The sequence below is a fragment of the Monopterus albus genome, unplaced genomic scaffold (assembly GCF_001952655.1).
Source record: "Monopterus albus unplaced genomic scaffold, M_albus_1.0 scaffold266.1, whole genome shotgun sequence".
NCBI lineage: Eukaryota > Metazoa > Chordata > Actinopteri > Synbranchiformes > Synbranchidae > Monopterus > Monopterus albus.
Window position 1 is genome coordinate 116,967 of NW_018128146.1, and position 10,521 is coordinate 127,487.

The 10,521-nt window shown below is 42.5% G+C and overlaps 1 protein-coding gene across 1 annotated transcript in view; it reads left to right on the plus strand.

Moving 5' to 3' along the window:
• Positions 1-10,521, plus strand: part of raph1a (Ras association (RalGDS/AF-6) and pleckstrin homology domains 1a) — a 62,594-nt gene that overhangs the window by 45,923 nt on the left and 6,150 nt on the right. Inside the window, exons 9-18 of the mRNA XM_020621693.1 lie at positions 1,340-1,417; positions 2,709-2,783; positions 3,008-3,092; positions 4,843-4,859; positions 4,986-5,051; positions 5,863-6,000; positions 6,103-6,213; positions 7,829-7,927; positions 9,220-9,340; positions 9,578-9,699. Of these exons, the coding sequence (XP_020477349.1) occupies positions 1,340-1,417; positions 2,709-2,783; positions 3,008-3,092; positions 4,843-4,859; positions 4,986-5,051; positions 5,863-6,000; positions 6,103-6,213; positions 7,829-7,927; positions 9,220-9,340; positions 9,578-9,699 (912 nt within the window). The remainder of the gene's footprint in view (positions 1-1,339; positions 1,418-2,708; positions 2,784-3,007; positions 3,093-4,842; positions 4,860-4,985; positions 5,052-5,862; positions 6,001-6,102; positions 6,214-7,828; positions 7,928-9,219; positions 9,341-9,577; positions 9,700-10,521) is intronic.

Here is a 10,521-nt window from a genome sequence, read left to right on the forward strand (position 1 = left end):
TGAGAGTGAGATGAGGATAAACCTTGGAGGAAAGAAAAGAAGACTGGGAATCGGAGAGGAGGGGGCATGAGAGCTTGAGATGAAGAGATCAGTGTCGCTGAATGTGAGTTGGCACAGGAATAATGCCCCTCCCCCACCAACATCCCTCTCCACTTCCCTCTTTCTTCTTCTCATTCCCTCTGTCTCGCTTGGCCAGGGAGGATGTGACAGGAGAAGGTAACATCTTTCACTCTAGGTTGATCAGTCAGGTGGTAATCAAACAGCCAGGTGATCAGTTCTGCTGGTCAGTCTGGCTTTCAGTCCAAACAGGAGTCTGGCTGCAAATTAGTCGATAACCAGATCGGTTGGCCTGCAGCTCAGTCACATCATCAGTCGTCATTCTTGCTCTATTTATTTCTACTGGTGTTTCTATTTCTACTCTTCTTTTTTTCAGATCTGCTGTCTGTACCTGCACTCTGCTCTTCTGGAACTGGCCTGTTTTGCTCCTCCATCTCCCTCCGCATTATGCTTTATTTTTCTCATGCTGATTATCTCGACCCCCCCTCGTTTTGTTGAAAGTCGAAAAACCGGGCGTTTGTGCAGAAACAAACTGAGAGAAACAAAACCTGCGACTGCACATGGGAGCATCTCACTGCTGAGTTGTCAGCGAAAAGAGACAGGACATTTTCCTTTGATGCTCTAGTTTGTTGGCTTCACAGGCAGAGCTTCCAGTTTGTTTGTTTTTGGGAAACGTGGATAATCCTCCCTCAGAGAGACAGCAACTATTGACCAATGTGTAGCGTCCGAAGGTTAATCCAATCTCATTCCCCTGCAGTCACAATAATACAGAGATTATGATGATGATTATGAAGAGGAGGAGGAGAAGCAGCTTGTGCGCTGTCAGACACACACTTCTGATGATTCCTTATAGTTTAGGACCCTTGGCCAGTGCACCTCTGTCTTTCTGGGACTAACCTTGGGCTGCTGTTTTGGGGGCAAAAATTTCAGCTTTCATATCAGTTCATCTTTGCTCTGGGACACTTATTAGTATGGTAGAGGTCCTGCAGGAGGAAAACTAATTAAACAGGAGTATTGTGTTAGGGCAAATCCAGTCTCTGCTGATAAAAACACTGGGATTCTCTGGAGTTGTATTTTAATCAATACCAGATGATGTAGCTTTGGCGCAAAGCAGACACAGAGGTTTTGGTTGTTTTAGATTAAAACCATGAATTCCTGTTGGAGGAGTCAGGTAGGTGCATGTGTGTCTTTAATACAGTTGCAGGAATGAGCTATTAGTCTATATTGACTGACCAGTGAATAATTTCTGTTGCCATTGTCACTGTGTTGTGCGCGTGCGCAGGAGGAGCAGGCTGCCAAGCTGAAGGCAGAAAACATCCGAGTGGCCCTGGAGAAGATCAAGGAGGCTCAGGTGAAGAAGGTAAGTCTGGTTCACACACGTACAGTCAAGAAAGATGCTAAAGAAATCTGTGTTGTGTGTATGTGTGCAGGGTGTGTGCTTGTGTGTGCATGTGTCAAGTGGAATTGGTTTTCTAGGTCAGTGTTACTCCACATTGAAAGCTCTGGTCAATAACAGCTGGAGTCAGCACATGCACACACACAGCAGTCAGCATAATGGTTGTCATAAGTAAAGTCCCAGTCCTACACAGAGAGAGAGAGAGACTGGATTAACAACCTGGATTTACTACACGCAGAGACAGAGCTCCAGCTACCTGTGTGTGCACCCGTTAAGCATTATCATCTGAATGTTGATGCGACACAGACCTCCATAAAAGTGACAGTGGATCTTTCTGCACCATTTGTGATTCTTTTACACACACACACATAAAGCAGCACAATTTAAGGGGTAGTGAACCAGAAACTAAAGCCGTATTAATGCTGCCTTACTGTGTCCTCAGCCCTGCAGTAAATCCTGATATGAAATTTTTAACTAGACTTTTATAGAGGTGTTATACCAACAGGTGTTACTATCGTTTATCTTATTTATTTATAATTACAACAAAAACAGATGCAAAACAACTACAAAGAGAAGCAAAGCAACTAAAAAAATAGACAAAGACAAGTAAAAATAGGTAGTAAACTTACTACAAAGAGGTACAAAATAAGTAAAAATGGACACAAAATGGCTAAAAAGATGGGAAACCTGCAAAGGGACACAAAATAATCACAAGATGATGCAAAATGACCACAAATCACATGGTTACTCAGTCTGTGAGTCTTGCTCCTAGAGGTGTAGGAGAGGTTGGGGCCTTCCGCATGTCGGTGCCCAGGGGCCTGTTGTTTTATGATCCGTCCATGACTGTAGATACAACTGTAGAACAGCCCCCGGGATGTGCATTTAAAACATGTATGTATTCATACATGCATGCTGGGTGCTAATATTGTCATCCATGCTTAGTAATGGTTAACATTTTTGCCTTTTTCTATCAAATCCTCTTCTGACCAAACTGAACTTCCTGCCTGAACAAGTGGAACCAGTGCACTTTAAGTATTTCATGTGCTATGCTCTGTCACTTTCTACAGTGAAGTTGTTCAGCCCCAAACGTAGCTGCAGTTAATCTTGATTATTGTAAATGTAAGAGAATATGCAGAACAGAGTGTGGCCCAAAAAGACTTTAAGAATCACAGTCCAGTATTTAAATAGAGGTGTCATAAGAACTTCCCATTACTGATGTACATTCTCCCACATCTCTATCTTTGCCTCATCACAGCTGGTGATTCGTGTTCACTTGTCAGACGAAAGCTCAAAGACCATGATGGTGGACGAGAGACAGACTGTCAGACAGGTACAACCCCGAGTCATGGTGCACCTGTAGTAGTGATGCAGTAACCGCAGCCATGTCAGAAATGCAGCATTTATTTGTATTAGTAATATCAGTGGTAGTAGCAGCTGTGTTGTTAGCAACAATGCATAAGCATTAGTACTAGCATCATTAGCAGTTGTAGCAGTAGTTTGACTAGAAGTTACTGTTACAGCTGCATTCCTCTCACTGTGTCTCCTCTTGTTCAGGTCCTGGACAGTTTGCTGGAGAAATCTCACTGTGGTTACAGTCCAGACTGGTCACTGGTGGAAACCATCAGTGAGCTGCAGATGGGTGAGCACACACACACACACATAAGAAACACCTTTAATGATCCTCTGAGGAGAAGTTCAGATGTTGCAGCAGCATAAGAACAGAACTGAATATGGAAACGGTAATAAATAGTATGTAAAATAAGAATAGAAGCTATATAAATGCAACTGAAGTCAAAATTACAAAGCAAAGAATACACTGCATATACAGTATCCTGACCAGTGTTGAACAAGTGGTGCAGCTGTCTCAACTGACGTGACATGGTGGTCATTAGGTGTGGCCCTATATGATTCCTTCTGCTGTAACTGTGTACACTAGAATAGCATAATGATACTATATATAAATATATATTACTAAACATCCAATTAGAGTACATAGAGTAAATGATTGAGACGATTACATCTCCTGGAACAGTATTATTGGTGTAGTATTTCTGGAGCAAAGCTGCTGCCGTTAGCCCACTTTACTTCCACTTTACTTCCACGCTGGCTTCAGGCTCCTGCCGCTGTGGTTGCTGTCAAATTCAGTGGTGTAACTGGATTAGCTATATCCATCTATCAATCCATCCATTATCTATACCACTTATCCCTGATATGGTCACAGGGAGCCAAGCCCAGCTAACATTGGGCGAGAGGCGGGGTCCACTCTGGACAGGTCATCAGTCTATCACAGGGCTGACATGTAGACTAACAACCACACACACTTCAAGTCACCAGTCAACCTAAGCTGCATGTCTTTGGACTGTGGGAGGAAGCCGGAGCACCCGGAGAGAACCCACAGAAGCACAGGGAGAACATGCCTGCCAGGACGTGAACCTGGAACTTTATTGCTAACCACCACGCCGCTGTGCTGCTGTGATTAGCTGGTTCCTTCTTATTCTAAACTGCAGGGGATGCTTAATAAATTTAACACTTAATCATCAAAAACTCATAAATCTACAGACGAGTAACACATTTCCATTAATCTGTCACCTGTCTGTATCTATGGGTAACAAACCTACCATAGTTAACCCCAGGAAGAATTAACATATACAGTAAGTGTTCATAAAGCAATCATTGCTTTAGGTTTCCACCTTGTTGCCCGTGTTTCCTAGCATTTCAGGATTTTCTAATGGCTTTTCTAGTCAGACGGTAAACCTAACACCAACTAATCAGACACAAACTACTGTAGCAGTTCAAACCACTCCAGATATCCTGGTGTATTATAGTGTATGTGTTTTAATGGAAGGGGATTAATGAATACATTTGTACTTGTGTATAGTAATGCTGTGCCCCGCAGTGACTGTCAGACAGCGCAGACGTTCAGCCATAGAGTGCACACACACACACACCTCCCATGGGGGGGGCACACAGTCTTTAAGTAGGTCCGGTGCAGTGAAGCTTGTGATCTAACCTACATCTTCAGGGCTTCTGCTGAGCAGCCACTCTGTATCATTATGAAACAGAAAGAGAGAAGGCAAAGCGTAGCTCGTTCAGCTTCATTCAGCCTAAACCTTTCCTCATATACACAAACATACTTCACGTGTGTGTGTGTGTGTGTGTGTGTGTATGAAGCCTGGGCTGGAGGCCAGCACGCTTTGAAAGTGCCCCACCCTACACACACACACACACAGCAGCAGCACCAGCACTGAGTGGCAACAATTATTTTCTGTTCAGATGAAGATGACAGAAACGTCTACATCCAAAGCTGTGTTTCCTCTGTCCTGGTGGTTTTTCTTATTTGTCCTGAATTAACTCAAAAACAACTAAAATCTCTCTTCCACTCTCTGCAGAGCGGATCTTCGAAGAGGCACACACATACATGGGAGGGCAACTTGTGTGTGTATGTATGTGTGTGTGTGTGTGTGTATATATATATATATATATATATATATGTTTCTATATTGCTAACCAGTCCTTGGTCTGTCTACTGCAGAACTATTTGCTGGGGCGGAAGGAGACATGTGAAATGGCTGAAAGAAACAAAGAGGCTCTGTTAGAGGTTAGTTTATTTTCTCCTCTTGCATACAGCTGCTTCCTCAAATTCATCTTTACCCAGATGTTTTCTGGAAAGTTTTCGTCTCAAGTCCTGCAAATGGAAACCAGGGAGCCAAAGCATCTCAGTAACAATGTGACATGATACGCTTTCACACTGAGGTACTGTATCATACCAGTTACAGAGATACTGGAGTGTATGTGTCTGTTTCTTAAAAACATTTGGCCTTGCATCAACTATCACTGTCATTCTCCTCTATGTGCAGAAGCTGTTTGCCAGCGCACTGCTGTGACTCACACCTGCATGAAATAGCAGGATCAGCGCCCCTTTATTTCACAACAAATATTTTATTTATATACATACACACCGGTCAGGTATAACATTATGACAATCTCTACATCCGTATTCACTTCAGTGCAACACTTCTGCCTTAACATTTGTGTTTATGAAGCTCAGAATGTTTCAGTTTTTGGTGAGATTGTCATAAATGTATAAATTAGCAGCCAGTAACATTTGTCAGCCAACATGTTTCTCAGTCCACTTTGCTCATCATTAGCTGTCCATTAAATTTGTTGTGATCTTCACAGAATTAGTCTTCTACCACAGTCACAAGGTGTTTTGGGATCTGTCATCCAGAATGACCAGTTGAGATTTTTAGGCACCTTTCAACAACAAGGTCGTACAGCATTAGTAGTGAAGCCTAATGAAGATAAACGTGCACACAGTAGAATCATACAACATGTTCTTTAGTTCAACAGGTGAAAATAGGAACACTGAACGAGCACCGAGATGTTTTTTCTGTGTGTGTATGTGTCAGGAGTGTTTTGGCGGTAGCTCAGTGTCCGTCCCTGAGATGGAGGGAGTGTTATGGCTGAAAGAGGACGGGAAGAAGTCACGGAAGAAACGCTACTTCCTGCTGCGGGCCTCTGGCATCTCCTATGCAAAGCCAAGGTGTGTGTAATGCAAAGAAGCTGAAAGGGAAAACAGGGTTCTGTTTAACAGTACAGATTTTTATTATAAAACTGAAAGACGCTAAATTAAATGTTTGTGTATACAGGCATCCAGAGACCTGGTGTGTTTTCTCCAGCTGGATCATGTTAATGTCTACCATGGCCAGGACTATAAGAGCAAGTACAAGGCTCCTACAGACTACTGCATGGTGCTGAAGGTACACACACATTGTACACACACAGCAATGCGTGTTGTGGCACTGTGGCATCATCTAGTGGTATGACACAGCAATGATCAGTATCACAAAGAAAGACACTGTTACACTAGATGGAATAAGATATTGTTGACCATGTGAATACTGCAGTAAATATAGTAGAAATACTCATTTCAGAGTGCTTGTGGCAGCAAAAGTGGGATAATTTGTAGTATTAGTACACAAAAATACTCTTATGCCCCAGTCTAGGTAAAACTCAGGGTACATCCCAAGTCTCATAGATACACCAGTTTCCCTTGCTTGCATCTTTTCTTTGCGTCTTAGTCTTACCCTCATAACATGTAAGGAAAAGATACAAGGAGAGAGGAATCGAGGAAACATTTTGAGAGACATAGGGTCCATTCCTCTGATCCTTAATCTGATGCATCCAATCATCAACTGATTTGTGATGAAGGGGTGTCAGTCGGTGAAAGATGTCCACAGGGGATGGTCTTGTGTATCCTCGCTCATACAGTAGCTCCTCCAGCAGCTCCTCCAGCAGCTTCCTCACGCCCCAGGGCAGACATAAGTGTCTTGGGACGTCCTTAATCCTTGCTTGACCGGAACAACTTTGAGGACTCTTAATCCGGAGTGAGGAGGCTGCTGGAGGCGCCGGGAGCGAGGATCATATTAGACATAACGTGCGACTTTCCCACACCTAAGCAGAAGCGCCGATTGATTCACAGTAGTAGTTTATTAAAACTTCAGAGTTGAGCAGTGTTCAATGATGAAAACTTTCCAGAAGTTTTACCTAAAACAGGACAAAAATGTTCATAGCAAGGGTAAAGGGTTTTACACAATAGACTATTAACAGCTGAGCTCCAAACATCACACATCTAAATCAGTTTCTCACAAGAATTCTTAACCCAGACACAACTCTAAACACATCTTTTGTGCCAGGTCAGAAACTGTTATTCTACTTGCTAATACATTCAGACCCCAGTGGTCAGTTTATTAGCTACCCCTAGCTAAAGCTAAGTCTAATCAAACAGTCATGCAATAAATCCAAAGGTGATAATGTTCAGTTTGCATTCACACTGTTTCAGAGAAGTGTCTGATCATTTTGGTGGCTGTAGTCTGTTCTGCTGTTCAGCTGTATGGTCTTACAGAGAGAACTGTTTCTCTTATTTTGTTGGTCCCATTTATATCAGTGAAGCTGGGCTAAATGACAGGAAACAGCTCTCTGCAGTTGAGCAGCTTCACAAACTCCAGCCTCCAACATGATCACACAGGTGAACCATCACCCCTGTGAAACAGTTTGAACACAAACTGAACATCAGCTGCCTGAACGAGGACTTGTTGCCGGACTGCTGGATTAGACTGACTCTGTATGGGCCGAGTGTTCCTAGCAGAGAGAGGAGGCTGCTGACAGCTGCGGTTTAAATGGAGTGATGTCATTAGCTTGTCCAAGCTGGAGGCAGCAGTTCCTTCAAATGGGCACCATCTGTGGCTCATCATTGACACACTCTGAACAAAAGAAGAGAAAAGAAAGACGTGTGAAACTACATCAAAACAATGATGATGTAGGGTCTTTACAGTTTCCTGTAATGTAATACGGTGTGTTTGTGTGTGTACGTAGCACCCTCAGATCCAGAAGAAGTCTCAGTACATCAAGTACCTCTGCTGTGATGATGTCAGAACCCTCCAACAATGGATAAACAGTATTCGCATCGCCAAGGTAAAAGCTAACACTGTTGTGAAACATTGCCGTCAAATAGAGAGACAGACATACACTCAACAGCCACTTTATTAGGTACCTGAACAATTGTATGCACTTCAATGCAACACTTCCGCTTTAACATCTGTGTTTATGAAGCTCAATATGTTTGTTTTTGGTGAAATTGCCATAAATGTATGAATTCATTTATATGTTTAGGATTGAGATCATAATTAAAGGTGCTGTTGTATTATATGTTGTATTATATTCAGAGGTGTTCCTAATATTCTGACCCTCTCATGTATGTCAATGGCAGGACAAAATTACAGAGACAACTCTGCACACATTGTAGTCCAATACAACACCACCTTTAACTATGACTTCAATAAAAAACATAGAATTAAATTTATACATTTGACACTTTCACCAAAATCTGAAAGATTTTCAGCTTCATAAACACAGATGTTAAGGCAGACGTGCATACTATTATACAGGTGTACCTAATAAAGTGGCCAATGAGTGTATAATCATGCATATAATATACAATGGAACAACACAAAAATGTTGTTGCTTTCAGTTCAACAATGGTGGATGAACAGAGTAGGATGTGCTTTGCCTTGTACACACTGTACATGTGAGCGACTGTGGCCACAGATTCTGATTCTTACAAGCAACGTTAAAACACAAATCTTCCAGAGGCGCATGGCAGAAACAACACTTTATCAGAACTTCACACCCCTCCACCCACAACCCCCAAGCTGCCTCTCCCCTTTCAGACAGAGGCTGAGGTAGAATGCTTGTGCCAGTTTTACTACCTCTGGTGATGGGGACCAACACTGACCCCCACTCATGTCGGCTAGGTGTGTATTGGTTCAAGTTAATATGTAATACTAGATAGAGTACTATGTACTATGTATAATCTATTACATTACATAGTATTCTAGTATTACATATTAACTTGAACCACTACACTTTTCATACAGAATGGCATTATGTACATTGGCACAACAATCCTGCCCTGAAATGGCAGTGTAACAGGAGGATTCTGTCTCTTGTTGTCTCTGTATCTCTACCACCAGCTGGCATGGGTGGGGTCAGTGCTGACCCTCCTTTATTCCACCACCAGAGGTAGTAAAACTGGCACAACCAGCTTTTGGGGTTGTGGGTGGCGGTGTGTGAAGTTTTGATGAAGTGTTGTTTCTGTGCCATCTCCCAGTGTTGATTGGAGACAGATGGAGGGAGATAATGTGTTTGTCTTCATTTCCATGTAGATGCATACCTATATGTTGTCTGTTTCTCTGTCCATCCATTAGTATGGGAAGCAGCTGTACATCAATTTCCAGGAAGCGATGAGGAGGACGGAGGCAGCCTATGATTGGTCCTCACTCTCTTCTTCCTCTATCAAGTCAGGATCCAGCTCCTCCAGCCTTCCAGGTCTGTCTGCCTTGGTTGTAGAGTGACAGCAAGTAGTCGATTAATCAATAAGCCAGTCAGCATTAGGCTAACTCAGCTACTGTTTAGATTACTGCTTAATAGTGTCAGTCCATTTCCAAACAACATTTCAACTTGCTCTATAAATACAGCAAAAATGAGCCAAAGTAATATCATTAATGAAGAACAAGTACTCAAAAATAGAGTATACGTAGTAAAAGTTTACTTCTGCTCGTCCAGAGTCCCAGTCCAACCACTCGGACAGCGGTGTATCAGAGATGACATCATCAGGCCACACACGCTCCCAGAGTATCGTCAGCTCCATTTTCTCTGATGCGTGGAGGAGAGGAACACAAGGAGAGGTGTGAACACACACACACACACACACACACACACACTCAGTCCTGCCCTTTGCTGTCACTGACTGTCCTGTTTACTTGTGAGCTACATTTCCCATATTTCCAACCCGGCCAGCGGGCAAAGGTGAAGGGACGTATTCCAGTTCCTCTTTGTGCAGGAGGAGGAGGGAGTGGAGGTTAGACAGGAAGTGATGTAACAGGCATGTTAATGGTTTGGCTGCAGCCTTTGATGCACTAATGTTTGTGTTGATGCTTTGAACCAGTCCGCATCCATCTTATCACATAACTTTGTAGTTCGATCAAACATCGCATCTTCCAACTACCATCTGTCACCAGTGAAAAGCATAATGAAAAATATTCACTGATGACCTATTTTTCATGATAAAGATGAAACTTAAACTAAATAAAAAGTCTTATTCACTGACCTGCAGCATCAGTGGAAACAAACTGTTCCTGATGAGTGCAACCAGAATCCCTCTTCAAAAATTAAGCTACGTGACCTGTTGCACTGACTTTAATAAGAAGCATCTTACATTCAGTAACTGTGTCTCTGTCATCAGGACATCTGGGGAGAAACAGGTCTATGAACTAAACTCACCTACACATTGAGAGTTAGACAAGGTGACAAAAACAGCTGAGACAAACTACATCAGGAAAACCTGGCAGCACAGCCAGATATTTATGAAAAGGTTGTTTTCTGTTTGCTACAAGGGTTGTGTTTACTTATCTCACTGAAACAACAAATACTAAAATATACAGTGCCTTGCAAAAGTATTCATACCCCTTGGAATTTTTTCACATTTTGTCACATTACAACCACAAACT